Raw genomic sequence first — 14,714 nt, forward strand, 5'->3', positions numbered from 1 at the left:
CACTATCACTACTGGCTGTAGCTTCCTGTGGTAAAAACATCTAGGCTGCTGTTGTAGTTGATGGTTCTTACACTCTTTACACTCTTACACTGCACCTTTTAGTCATATCAAATAATCTCAAGGATGTGTCAATGTAAATGGTCCTATTTATGCAWTCAAAATACTGCTTAGAGTAAAAACAGGCTCGAATTAAGATCCTAACTACATAATTTTAGATCAAAGCCACAGCCAATAGATCTTTTTGTTTTATAGGAATATTTTTCGTTGGATTTCTATCTGCAAGTCCTTGATAAAATCTCCCAGATTATTTTACAAGAGTAAGAGTTGAAATAATATGAGGGAGAAAAAGATGATGAGCTCTTTTTATYCAACCATTTGACCCACAGCCTAGTATTAATATTGGCGAGCTGTTTTGGATAGACACAATATTGTAGTTTACTCTGCAATAAAGATGCAGTCAAAATTCCATTGGAACAGTGGTTTACCAAATATTATTCTTTGGTTTGGCTTCCATAAAATGCACACAGAAAATGCATGCAATAACTAAAGTAGAACAATTGCATTACACATTAGGACTATTATACTAGGCAGCACGGCTGCTTTGCTTTCAAGTACAGTACAGGTGGGAGAAGACTGGGGATGTGAAAAAAAACTGAAAATGTGATGTTTCAGGAAATAGGTAACTTCTTGATTCCTTTACACACSTTAAAATTTACCATATTTTAACATCACCAGTTTAGAAGCTGTTAAATGTTCAGCCAAGGCAGATGATAGCTCTGAGTAGCTGTCACCTGGCTTGCCTGAAATAGCAAGTAATCTTAGTGACCATTAGAATTAAACATTAAGGATACATTAAAAATGATGAGTGACAGTYATACTGATTCAGTGTACATAGAATGCATAAATTCCTAATTAAGTATATTTATCCTATTGCAATCTAAACTAGTCTATTATTATGAACTAGTAGCGTAGTGCATTTTTCTAAGTTGATCATTTTTAGTAACATTTAAACAGAGTTCAGTCATTTCCCTGTTTGGTTTTGGTCAGTTGTTGTTTATCTCATTTTTTCCATTAATAGAAGGCACATTATATGAGGCTTACATTCTGTATCTTAAAAGATTATTTGTGAATGACTAAGAATACATTCCCATCACTTCCTATTTTCCCAAATCTTTTCTTTATGAGCCATCACATACAACAACAAACAGTGAGATCTTTGACAGAGTAGAAACATGTATTTCTTGTAAATCATGTTTCTTGTATACAAAGTTCTTGTATATCAAATTTCTTGTATATCATGTAAATCTTATTTACATGATATAATACACCAACAAGAACAAAGTTCAGTCATTTAAAAATTTTTTTTATCTTGCATCTTTTATCTGCTGGTATCATATTTTTTAGAAGTTCCATCTTTTGTAGGCTGCCTATCTTGCCTATGCAGTAAGTTATCTATCTTGTCTGTATAGTCCTTTATGTATTGCTTTGTGCTTTCCATTTATTTGTCCATGGGCATAGAAACCTCTTGTTCACAGTAGCTTTACCCTACTTAGGACTTACCATAGTCTTTACCCTTTATTATTTGTAAGATTCTTGCTGAAGATCTGTTCTTTGCATTTGAATCTGAGCAAAGTATAGTTAAATTGATGTTTACATCTGTTGGGTGGCGGTCCACAGCACAGCTATGCAACAAAAAGAATAAGAAAGTCTGTGAGATATGAGCTCATGAAGTGTAATTCTCTATTAATAGTGTGAAGCATGACATTTTGATGAATTATTGTTTCTTTGTGGTTCCTGCTCATTTGAGGGACCTATTTCATACTGTGCCCAGACATCTGAAAAGTGTCTCGATTTCTTTTACATGAGTTTATATACTTTTCCTTTCCCTGCACCCTTTTTTATAACACGTGGAGTAAAATTCTGTTCCTAGTGGTAAAATGTACTCTGCTCAGTAACACCTGAAATGAGCAGTGTTAAATGAGCTGACCTAGATGGTGAGAAATTTTGGATTGCAAAAGAGACAAAGATTCAAGTCCTTATCTGAACGCCTTGAATTTCTGAATTTTTCCAAAACATGACTTTAAATGTCACTTCAGTACTACCACCCACCTAATTTGCCGGACTATGTGTTGTTCAGCTAGTGTTTCTCTTCTGCTTGTTATTGTTTAGATTTCACCAGATGTTCTCATTTGTTTTCAACAAGCCTTTTTTCCTCCATCAAGATTCTGCTGCTTTAACTTCGCAGATTCTCATTCTCAGCTATTTCTTACCAACTCTGCGCTTTAAGTTCTCTTCTTCATAATGCTAATTGTTTTATCTTCCATTAAAAATTCAGAACTTTTTTTTTTTTGTCATTTCAGGTTTGACTTTTAGTAGTTGTGCATTCTCATCTCCTTCTCCTTTGCCAATGTCCGTTTATTTCTAACTGTGAAATATGTGTGGAGGTCGGGGAATGAAAGTTTAAAAAGTTCATTGGTGCTTTTATTATTAAAATCTTGTTGCCAGACTGCAAAGTATTTCTGGTTGAAAACAGTATCTGCTGCAGAGTAACGGAGTGTAACTGTAGCTTACTTACCGGCCTGGATTGTGGAGTCCGTGTGCAAAAATTTCAGGAGGTTGGTTTGTGCTATTAAAATGTGGGTTGCTCCGTGGTATGGAATAAGGGACATTGCACAGATCAGTGTTTACATCAAGGCGTAAAACAGAACCTGTAAAATCACTGAGAAAGTTGGAGGATAAAATAATTGCTTTTTAAAAGCATATTTAGTCCATTTAATACTACTGTGAACTAGCAAAAGGAATGTCCTACTTTACTGAATAATCACATCTAGATTACTCTTATGCTAGGCCTGTCCTAAGAATTGTAGCAGAACCTATCAAAGATTCATTTAGGCCAGTATGTTGCCCTGTTAGATGTATACTTGAATTCCTCTCATCATTCCTCTGTGAAGCAACTTATTAATCAGAGAGTTCCTTTCTGTACCTCATTGTTGTTTTATGCCTTCAAACATAAGGTGATTATCCCTTTTGCACWGTGTCTCCTCTAGATTAACTCTGAATATGCTTACTGTATATTTACCTAAAGTGTAAATTTAGTAATATTTTCAATTCTGTGCTTGAATTCCATGATTTCTAGTGACAGTATGTTCCAAAGGTTAACTGTACATTTTTTTTTTTTTTAAAAAAAAAAGAAGACCCGAAGTAATATTATTGATTGAATGGAATGTTTGTATTTTCATTGAAGAATCAGAACTTTCTTCTTACATGAAACAGGAGAGAGTAAAACGTTGTGCTTTACTTTCATGTCAGTGATGGAGGAAGGGAAAGGAAGTAAGAATATAGGGAAGAGGAGTTCCCTATTTCGTGGAAGAGCATCAAAACTCTTTTTAGAAACATGAATGGACAAAATATTTAAATTGATTCTTCAAACTGATTCRTTTGTCTTTTCTTCTTCATTAATTCAGTCCCCTTCCCTTATTGATTTAAAATAAAGTATTAGAATTACTCTTTGGTTTTGGCGTTAAATATATCATTGTTGCAAAGGGCAGGAGCACCTGCCATTCTGCTGAGCCAAAGAGGACTCTGAGCATAGCAACTACTTTTAGGTCTGTAAAGGCTCRATATAGCACTTTCTCTAAATTAAAACAAATGTTGGGCCAATGCGAACATCGCATAATGAAACAGAGGGCCAAAGCCAGCTGACAAAACTGTATGAGCAGAACCAGAATGAGACTGCTTCGTACGTTCTCTAGACATTTTYCTGAGTGATACAGAGTTATTATTGWCTCTSTGTGTGTCCTCAGACACATTTTTAGCACATATGCTTGATGATGTCTTGTTCATCGAAAAATATTTGGAGAGAGAAGTTGAATCTATGTTTAAATAGAATTGCATCTACTGAGGAGGATTCCAATATTTAGGTGGTTTGATAACACACAACTACAGGAGATATATTTCAAGTGTAAGAGTGTTCTGAAAATAGCAGTTTGCTAAACTCAGGCACTGAAGATAGTGAGGTTATGTAGTATAGGAAAGGTGAGGAAGATTCGTGCTAACAACTGCTAATTATTTTTGATTCTGACCCCAAGAATTGTGCAAAAGCTGACAGAAGTCGTCTATACATTGGTAGTTTTTGTACCTTAAACCATCCATCTCCTCCATATCATCTAGTGTGATCATGCCATCGCCAAGAAAAATGTATAAGAAACCATCTGGGCCAAACAGAAGCTGTCCTCCTAGGTGTTTTCGATGTAGTTCTGCTACTTCCAAAAACACTCTTGCTGTTCTCATATCAACTTGGTGTGGATTTTTCCTGCAATATAAAGATATGAAAAGTTTTTCAGCTCACTGTCATTTTTTATGTTCTAAAAATAGCTTGAGCTGTTCACTCAAGCGAACAACTTTAAGGCATGGCTATTGTAATTTGGTAGAAAATTTTCAAAATTTAATTTCTGAGAAATTTCAATTTCCCAGCATTTGCAAAACAATATTTTGCAGCCTATACACAAGAAGTAGAAAATAGGTATAATTAAAAATGACATAATAATAATAAAAAAATCTTAAAAGGAATAAAAACGTGTACTTACTGGTGTTCCAAAAGTAATATTTGAAATAAAATCAAAAATAATTTTTCTGCAATATTCAAGTAATGAATGATGATTCATTTTTGAAATAATATATGCTAAAATAAAGAAGGCTGGTGATAAATACAGGAGTTGTGAATTTTAGACTTCTAATGGTACCTGGATACTGTGTATTCTACGACCCTAAGGATGTGGTCATGAGGTCCAATAGCCCACCGTTCTTGGTTGGTGGTATAAGACACATACAGCTTTCCATTTTTCTTGTAATTGGGATGGAATGCAAGGCTTAACAGTCCTCTTTCATCTCCTCCCTGCAGTCAAATGAAAAACACAAAGAATTGTGAAGTTAATTATGTTCTTTATTGTGTTTCAGCTGGAACCCAAAAAGCAAGTTTCTTTCTTGTGGATAATCTTTGCCCAAACTCTTTTATTTCTTTCCTGACTACTGCACAAAAAGGATTATAAAACATTTCACTTTGGGGAACTCTCTAAGAGTTAGAACAAGACAATTGTCTTGTGTAGTTATCTATGCACAAGTCTCGTACACCACTTTTGTGGAGTGATTTGTGTATGTAATCTTTGGGAAGCCATGAAGACAAGTTTAAGTGCTGTGAAGAATTCTTTGCTGGGTTACTAGGTTGCTTGTAATTCGTAGAAGACAAATAAAAAGGTCTATAATCAGCAGTCACTTCTAATCCAAGTATCCAAAACCTAAAACACAGTGCTGGCTGCCAACTCCCACTGTCTTGGCAATATGTTTAGAAAACAGTTAAATTGCTTGTGTAATACGTAAACCTTTGTTTTACCCTGGAGGCAGCAACATCAGTTGTCACAACTATGGTGGTCTGTTCGTCATAGTTAGTGTACTGTAGGTAATAAGCATCCTCGGTCTCTCTGCAGAGAAACCATGGTTTTACATGTGGCCCTTCAGTGGAAAGGTTTTTGTTATTTTTTAARTAAAAATAGAAAAATCTCCAAACAACTTTCTTTTATTTTTATGTTCGCCTCAAAGATTAGTACAGTTATATGTTAAGCATCAAATCCATATAATGTACTGTGACAATGCAAATACCCTCTGTACTTAAATAGAAGGCAATTTTCTCCTTTGGCTTCTAAAAATATGTGTAATATTATCATGGTTAAAATTGTATTTATATAAATATAGTTGCATTGTATAAATTACGAATATAGCTTAGATTCATTTGTTGCTCTTGAGGTAAGACAGAGGAGAGAAGTTGAGGCACAGAAATAAACAAATAATTAACAATTCACATTCACTTAACGTATGTGATTAGCCACCAACTGATCGCTGTTTTGGAGTTTAACTCAGGATTTGCCAAGCTTTCAAAACCAGTGACTCTGTTGCTGCACCCGATTCAAGGACTCCAGCTGCACCCGAAACATTTTGCTGCTCTAGCTACACCCATGGTAACTAGTTATGAAGTTTTAAAGTRTAAGAGGGAATGAAGCTTTTTAAATGTATTTGCAATTCAGAATGACGGATGGGCCTGTCTTACTGTTGAAAAATATCCCACAAAAAGGCTTAATTGAGGAAGTGCACAGCTTTAATTTATTTTAATGCAGGTTGATTGCCATACTTCCGTTTTAATCACCCCATCCAAAGGGAAAGCTGATTCAGAAATGGAGATGTAAATAGGTCAAGAGAGTTCAGTACAGAGAGGTTTGTACAACGGAATCTGGATCCTCCTCGCTCAGAGGCAGCTAAAATTTGCTAATTTGTTTGCTAGAAGCATTTAGTTTGGGGGGTTATCAAGTGAGGATAATTTTGAAGGATTTGAGGCCAGATCAGTTGCAGTCATCATGGATGAAGGGACCGGTAATCTGTCTCCTTCTCCTTTACGAGCCAAAAATAACTGTACAGCTGAGTCTAAACTGTTTGTAGATACCGTGTGACTTTCCGAGAGTTTTGACCGAGTTACTCTGATACAGTCTGAAGCAAGTGGCGGCAAATCAGTTGCTTTGGGAACAGTAAGGAATATTTCGGAGATCCCTGATGAATGATTCTCCCTGTTGTGCCCAGACAAAGACAGTCCTATTTCTTCTGAGAGGTGAGTTCAGCCCTTTGGAGGCCCAGGCATGTCCGTGAGTCACACTAAGCCTGCCTTTCAAGGTGAGCTACTGAAAGTATTGGTTAGAGGAGATCGTTCTGTGCTAAGCTGAAGATCTGATTTAGCAGTTTATGCCACGGGAGCACTGTCATTTCAGTGTGCAAGTGAAGTTGTTGTTAAGAGCAAGCAGGTAAAAACTAAATTAAGAGCTTTTAATGAAGTACACGTGAAGCAGGAATGTGACAAACAACTGAAACATGGGAGCTCTGAGGTAATAAGTATGGCACGTTGCATTTATAGGATCAGGCCAGTATTTCTACTAATTGCTGGTTTTGCATGATTCTTTCAGATTACAGTATATTACTTTCTTTATATGTAGAATGTGTCTATTGCTTCCTGAAACATCATGTTGCCTTCTGTTTTCCAAAGTGATCTGGACTCACCATCCTCTAAAAAGTCAATTTATTGTTGCTTTCAGTAAAATCTTTGGAACCATCCCTCCAAGATGCTGAAATAGTGCAGCGTCAAGCCATTAGCTGACTTATATTCAATTAGAAATCTAGCGCTCTCTCTCTCTTTTTTTTAATATTTATATCTTCTGATTTTGGGCAACAATTGCTAATGTTTATTTTCATCTCCTTCAATAATAGGCAAACTTATTGTTTCCAATGTAACCACTGCTGTAATTTCCATAGCTTTTGAAATGATCTCCATTATACAAGAAAGTGTATAGTTTTCTGGAGTGTTATGCCTCTTATGTTGTGAGGTAAATTGAGAGATTACCCAGCCAAATCCCTTAGGAGCATTCATTTTGATACTGTCACACTGAATAATAATATATTCTTCAATTTCCAAATTTCAGATTTTCTCTTATACAATAATCCTCACTTCTAATTTCCTCAGTGGACTTTTGATATCTAGTTTGAAAACAGCACCCTAGACTTCACCCTCTTTGTTGTAGTTCTTTAGAATTATACCACATATCCAATATCCATATCTGTTTTGGCGGCTTAATAGCTTGACATCCTTTTCTTTCTAAGTTGCTCCTTAGATGAAACCTGCACCAACAAACTGTAGATGACATACACTAGTTTTTGCATGAGATTCTGCGCTACACTTAYTTGAAGCAATAACCAATAACATTTGTCTGTCATGTAAGGAAGGATGAGAAGAATGAAATGTATGTTCTTATCCTATTGGAGTGTCTGTTGAACACAGTGAATGAAGGATGAAGGCTGGTTGAAATAAGTATTAGTTACCTAAATACGCTGTGGACTGGGGTCAAAGTGAAATCTCTATCGTGACTAAACCTGGAGGCTCGCACACTTGGTGTCTGTGACTAGGCAGCCTTATAGCTGGAATACGTTATCCTCTAGCCACGGTGACTGCACATTTTGCACCAATACTACACTTGTTTAAGAACTGATTTTCCTTGTGCTAGACTATTGGCTTCAGCTGAGGAGCTCTGTAAAAGGAAAAACATTACTTTAAAAAACAATTTGATCTAATTTAGGAACACAAGCATGAAAATATTTTAGTCAGAACTGCATCTTTATTATCTTAAATCAGTACAAGGCTAAATAAAGGTTAGTTGAATGCGTTTAACATAAAATGTTTCTATTCTATTCTATTCCATTCCATTCCATTCTATTGTTGGTTAGGTACATTATGCCAGTCCTAAATATCTATTTTACCAATAAGTGCTCTCAAATGAAATATATTTGGTATGTAAATTTGACTCCATATTTTAATATGAAATTTTTGCATTGCATCTTTTTGCATTTGAATTTTTATTCTAATATATTAATGATAGTAAAAATCTTCAATAACTGCAAAACATTATCTACTCTGTATTGTGAACAACACTTAGGGGAATAATTGTTGCACACAAAAACACTGGATTTTTACAGAAAGGTCATAATTTCATATAATTTTCAGCCCTATTTTCAGTCCTTAGAGCTGGAGTCTATGTTCAATACATACATTGCATTCTGATATATTGCTGGTATTTACTTTATATGTATAATACAGAAACACACACGCAGCAGTGATACCAAGAGTTGCTGCCATTTCCTTACTTTAATATATATATTATTTCCTATCACAAATATAGTGTACCATGAGGCTGCTTTAACTGGTAAGATTATCATTATTTCATTTATAATAGGTCATATTTTAAGCATGACCCTTAATTATATAACTTTAATAGTAATGCATTTTTGTAAACAAAAGTGGAAATGCCCATTTATTTTCATTACTTTATGTAGCTTAATATCAAACAATATAGGTAACAGAGATTCAGAGTTTTCCTTTAAAACTGATTTCACAATTCAGTCTATATATACAATAGTGGTATTTGTGTTCAACAGTTTTTTAGTTTGGACTGACCCACTTTTATGTTGACAATGAGTACCAACTTTTTAAAAAGGGGTTGTGCTTAAAATATATATATTCAAAAGTCATTTTTACATAAAATACTAATTCTAAGCTAATATATTTACATCATTTGTTTTATGTATGATTATACAACAAATACTGGGTAATTTATTCAGATGATATTACCTTAATTTCATTTGTTTCCCATGTATTAAGTCCTGTGACTAATATGCCTCACCATGTGTTGGATCTTAAGGAGCTTTATTTGTGAAAGATGTGGGAGAAAGGGTTGTGGAACGTCCAAAAACTCTTATCGGGCAGTCACATATGAACTCTGCAAATAAAGACTGCTAATGAGATCCCAAAAGAATCTCTGCTCATTTGAACCTTCCTTTACTGGATCTTACTATAGGGCTGAAGATCAGTGTCAGATATTTTTTTCAGAGGCAGATGTTTGGATAATCAACATGTTTTGAAAATGTGGCCCCAGTGCAGAATGGAAATTTAATTATAGCAAGCCAGCAAAATGTCTGCGGCAAGGGCACACCTTGCCTTTCAGAGCTGTATCAACCAGCTTGAGAAACGTAAGGAGGATTTCCCTCAGACAGGTGGAAGGGGGCAACAGACACAGAATGAGAAAACCAGAAATGATTGGGCTGTAGGTATGGTGTAGGGATAGTGCTCCTATAGACCTCTTGGGTGCTGAAAACTCAAGGCGTTCGCTATCTGAACATCTGTGGAGCCTGAGGCCTCTGGCAAGGGAAGGATTTGTAACATAAGACGTTTACCTTAGAGAAAAATAATTGCACTGATGTCATGACTCAGTGTGGTATACATACTAGACCCTATCTCCAAGCATTTCCTTTTTCCTGTTGTGTTGCAAAGCTTCATTTTCTTTTCTTTTATAATGGGCTTTGCAGTTATCTAAGGGTTTAATTTTTAAATATTCACTATTTTTTACTGATTTTGGCAATACATTATTTTAATACCTCACCGAAAAATAACTGTAAACACAGCTATGTTTTACAATTAGATTTAAGTAGGAAAAAATACTTAGAGGGCTATATTTTCTACTTTGAATTTAAGGACAAATCCTACTGAAGTTAGAGGTTCAGTTATGTACAGGCAGGATTTAGCTGAAAGTCACTGATGGCCAAAATGAATCTTTCACAAAAATGAAGTTGTCTGCTCTGATGCCTGCAGTGAAATTTTTAGAGGACAACTCTCCAATCAAGTAATGAAGTCTCAATCCTTTAGTAACCAATGGATCCAAAAGTTAGACCTACTAAAAGGCATTAAAAAGAGGATTCGTATGAAAAGCTCTGCATGGATTTTGAGTGGGACTTTTCTGCGAGCTTAGAAAAGTCAGAGTACATATCTGTTGGAATTATAGATATATTGGTTTTCCAGCAAACAAAGAAGTCTGGAGGGGCTATAGCTTAAAAAAAGTATAATAAAATGGTTTAAGATTTAAAAATAGCACTAAAATCTAAAAATCAGGTGTGTTTTTCTTYTCACTTCAGTTGCGGCAAACACAAAATTTTCACACAGCCTTGATCMCTTTAGAATTTGTTCTTTGTTTTCCTTACCTTCATAGTCCACTGAAGATACCAGTAACTAAATGCAGGACCTTTCACGTCTAGTCCTAGTCCTCCGTACTCATTTTTTAATGCCTCAACTCCAGATTTCGCTGTTCTGCTGGGCAAGTCTTTAGTTTAATCCAAATGACAATCCTTGTCCCCTGATAATGTAACTCTTTCTTCCCATATCCTAAAGAAAGTTTGTGACACTTATAAATGCAGATACCAACCCAACACAAACCCACAGCCTGCCGCCTTCACACTCGTCCAGTGTGGCAGGACTCCTGCTTTGACAGCTCTGCCAGTTACTGGTTGGAAGCAGCTAAAAGCTTGGAGACTGCCAAGAGCCAACCAATAATTGAGAGGTTTCGGGCAGAGTGATATACAACTGCGAGTGTGCTTGCAAGGAGGTGGCCGTGAGCCCATGTGAGGTCTGCATCTGGACTGAGAAACTTTATGTACTGTACTACTTCAGGAGAATTGGAATAACAGAAGACAGTGGAAATCAGTCCCGGAAGAGGGAGATTCAAATAAAGACCAGATGATTATTGCATTCAGTAAAGCTGGCTCAAGAAGGTGTGAATTACACACTTTCCTATACCACAGAGGCCTCTTGAGCTCTAAGCAGGATTTATCCTCTGGGAACACAGGTGGTGATTCCACCTCTGTCCCCAGCTGGATTTATTTTCTAGGAAGCTTTACATTCCATCGGCAATTCAGTGAGTGGTTCACCAGCGGAGGCCACTAAGGGAAGGCAAAAAATAAGCATATTCCTTCTTATTTCCCTGGCTTTCGTCCACTTGCTGGCATTTATTTATTTGTTTATTTATTTATTTATTTACTTATTTGGCTTCCTTGCTCTCCTATACTGTTCCTCTTCAATATTCCTCCACTGTAGACTGTCTCCTCCTGACAGCCTTCCAGCTGCATTGGCTTGAGGTCTATTGTATTGTAGAAATATCGCTCTAGGAAAGTGATAAAGCTTCCTTCAAATGAAGGAGAATGCAGTAAGTGTTGAGAAGTTTACTGACCATGAAAATCCCTCATTAATAGGGAGAATAGGCTTGATGACCTTTGTGTTTGTGCTCCTTCTTTCGGGAGCTTTCAGGGCTTACCCACCTTTCCATGCCACTTCTGTGATAAAGGCAAATTTTAATACTCTGTTTCAGTGGGTAGTCCAATAAAATTGTCTCAGTTGATGCCTGAGAGAGAACAGGCTACATTACACTCACAAATACRTGGCCTGTTAACAAGAGACTGATAAACCTTTTTTCATTCACCATAACTGTGACTTTACCTAATGTTGATATCAGTCAGAAAAGATTGATTCCRTTTTTAATTGGATCCTATTTTGATGCTATCTAACACTGGTTTTATACAGAGACACAAATAATATAAATTCATCTCATTTAGTGATTTACAGTTCYGTCAATGCTCTAATTTGCCTATGGACCTCTCAGATTGCCTACTTTGGTTTTTCTCATGCTCTCATTTATTGGGTATATATCTAAAACATACCTATTTCTCAATAGTGTGTTTCATAAAATCTTTCTTTTTCTTTGAAACAGTATCTAACAGCAGAGAGCTGTCAGAAGAGTTTGTTAAGGATTATAATTCAAYATATAAGTTGCTTTAAATGGCATTTCAGCAAATCACTGCTTTTATCATTACTTAAAGATAAAAAATACACTATGAAAAACAATCCTACTGTGGTGCAAAGATCTCCCTAGACTACTAAAGTGAGACTTTTCATGAATGTCCATAAAAAATCTACAAAACTTTAAAATGAACTGTAGGACTTCCTTGTGCTGAGAGAGGGACAAAAAAAGAGGATGTATGGTGACACACAGCCAATTTGACAGTGCTTATGTAAAATGAACCAACCTACAACAAATTCTATACCCCGATAATTGAAAACAAATTCATGCTGTTTTACCGTGACCACTTTATATGGAAATTTAGGGATATAATTCAGAACAGAATAACAGTAATTATCGTACTCTCTGCATTAAATTAAAAGCAGGAATGTTGATCTGTCTAATTGTAGATATTAAAAAATAGCTAGTTTCAAAAAGAGAGATGCAAATGGAAAGATGCCCTGATGGCATTACTCTGTCTTGCAAACTGTCTTTCTCCTTCGACTCTTGGGAGGGAACTGTTGTCTCTGAAAGCGCGTACTTGCCTTTCTGGTTACATTCACATGGGATATGTATTTAAATATTGGTGGGGGCAGAAGTTTCTTAGCAACCCATACCCAACGTGGAGGAAAAAGCGAAAGATTTCCACTCCGATGGGTTCCCCCGTCTGTACGCTAAGGGGCACTGAAGCTTGCCCAACAGGTGATACAGAAATGTTGCCGGCACTCTGCATCTTGAAAGAGTTGCCACAAAAATGTGCACCTTAATCAAGGCACCTTTTGCCAGAGTGAAATAAAGGACTAGAGCCACTTTATTCAGTCCACGCCATTTGTGGGTTTTCCCCAGTGCGTTGCTGCAGTAATCATCTGCATCTGCAACGTAACCCACATGAAACTGTGGGCCTTATGARCCTGGCTCGGTCACTCTTAAAGCACACTGTTTTAAGGCAAGAGTGATTTCAGTGGCTTATCAAGCAGATACTAATCTTCACTGCAAAATACAAAGGCATTCCTCTTCGCTGAAGGTTATTTCTTTAGCAAATTTCTACCTTTAGTCATAAGGCTTTGAAGCTGTTTAAAAAAGCTTGTAAAATGTTTTCTGCAAGCTATTTAGAATTACGTTTCCTTCTTATTTTTAGAAACTGGAAGGTCTTACTGTCTGAATGGTTTTTGGTGAGGAAGTAGGAGATAATTTGAAAGATAAAAGTTCAGGTGACTTAAAAGCATGTGATAGAGACAGGGAGCATATGGACACTTAGCTGTAGTTGATGCTTATAATCAACCTATGACCTTGTCTGGGTTTCTCTCCCTAAGGCAGAGCCACCATGTAGAGTTTGAGCCTTGCCTCAAGGCACAGAAAGATGGAAACACGTCACCGTTCTTCGCTTGCCAAAGAATGCGCGTGCAAATGCTAGAGAGAAACCAAATGCTATTTAGTTCCCTAATATCCAAAGAACTTTCAGACTGCTGAAATCTGGGTGCATGGAGAGGCGTATTTCAACTTATATTTAGCATCAGTGTTCAGCATAGTTTTGATAATGATGTGTTGTATCTCTAAAACAAATGCTGCGTGCATGTGTTACTGTATTTTTAATAGATCGTAGATGATTATGCTAAACATAGCAAACCCAGAATTAGTACTCTTAGAAGCTTTGTAAGTATTTTCCAGTGTTTTACCATAACAAATACAACAAATCTACTGTATGCAGGCAACACAACTGTAATTATATATGTATATGTGTGTATGTGTGTGTATGTATGTATATGTATATATATTTATCCAATTTTAAAATTGTTTATACCTGTTCTTGGTCTGTTCAATTGTCAAAACCAGTGATCAGTCTCATATTATTGGCACAAATGCAAGCAGAAAATAAATTTAGGAGTCCAGTCTGCAATGTTGAATTTCAAGTTTCCACTTGTGAGAACTAGCTTTGGAAGAGTATGTGTTACCTGCAATCAAACTGCTTGAAACATAAGCACTGTGCTTGTTTGAGCCCTGACACAAAGGTAGCTAGAAAAACCAGAAAATGCTATTATTGCATCATTCGCAACAAAAACTGTGCGTGCACATCACATCACGTCTGGTACCTAGGTCAAAAATATATTTAAATTGCAACACCTTCTTATTTCTGAAAGAGAGAGAGAAAAAAACCAAACATGAATGGGAGACAAGAAGGAAAAAAGCTCTGATAGTGTCCGCTTATTCTCACACGGCCGCTCTGCAGATGCCAGGGGCACCTTTAAGGGTGCCTGCTGAGCTGGTCCGCCAGCTCAAGGGCAGAAGGAGCATCATGTGATTTGCCCGAACAGTTGCAGTTAAGTTAAGCGACAGCTCAGATTTCAAATACTGACCCAAGTAATCCAATTACTTGATTTCTTTCAGTAAGTCTTAAAAATATACATAATTTGGCTGCTACATGCACACAATGAATAAATAAATCCAGAGAAATCTAGATTTTTCATGAAC

The 14,714-nt window shown here is 36.3% G+C and overlaps 1 protein-coding gene across 1 annotated transcript in view; it reads right to left on the reverse strand.

Annotated features, from left to right (window-relative positions):
• HHIP (hedgehog interacting protein) overlaps nucleotides 1-14,714 on the reverse strand; it is a 71,411-nt gene that overhangs the window by 17,356 nt on the left and 39,341 nt on the right. The window contains exons 5-8 of the mRNA XM_085313202.1: nucleotides 4,743-4,894; nucleotides 4,139-4,312; nucleotides 2,576-2,719; nucleotides 1,561-1,682 (exon numbers count right to left, since the gene is read on the reverse strand). Coding sequence (XP_085169328.1) covers nucleotides 1,561-1,682; nucleotides 2,576-2,719; nucleotides 4,139-4,312; nucleotides 4,743-4,894 — 592 coding nt within the window. The remainder of the gene's footprint in view (nucleotides 1-1,560; nucleotides 1,683-2,575; nucleotides 2,720-4,138; nucleotides 4,313-4,742; nucleotides 4,895-14,714) is intronic.

Source organism: Rhea americana, unplaced genomic scaffold (assembly GCF_003343005.1).
Source record: "Rhea americana isolate MKP2758 unplaced genomic scaffold, rheAme1 scaffold_38, whole genome shotgun sequence".
Taxonomy (NCBI): Eukaryota; Metazoa; Chordata; class Aves; order Rheiformes; family Rheidae; genus Rhea; species Rhea americana.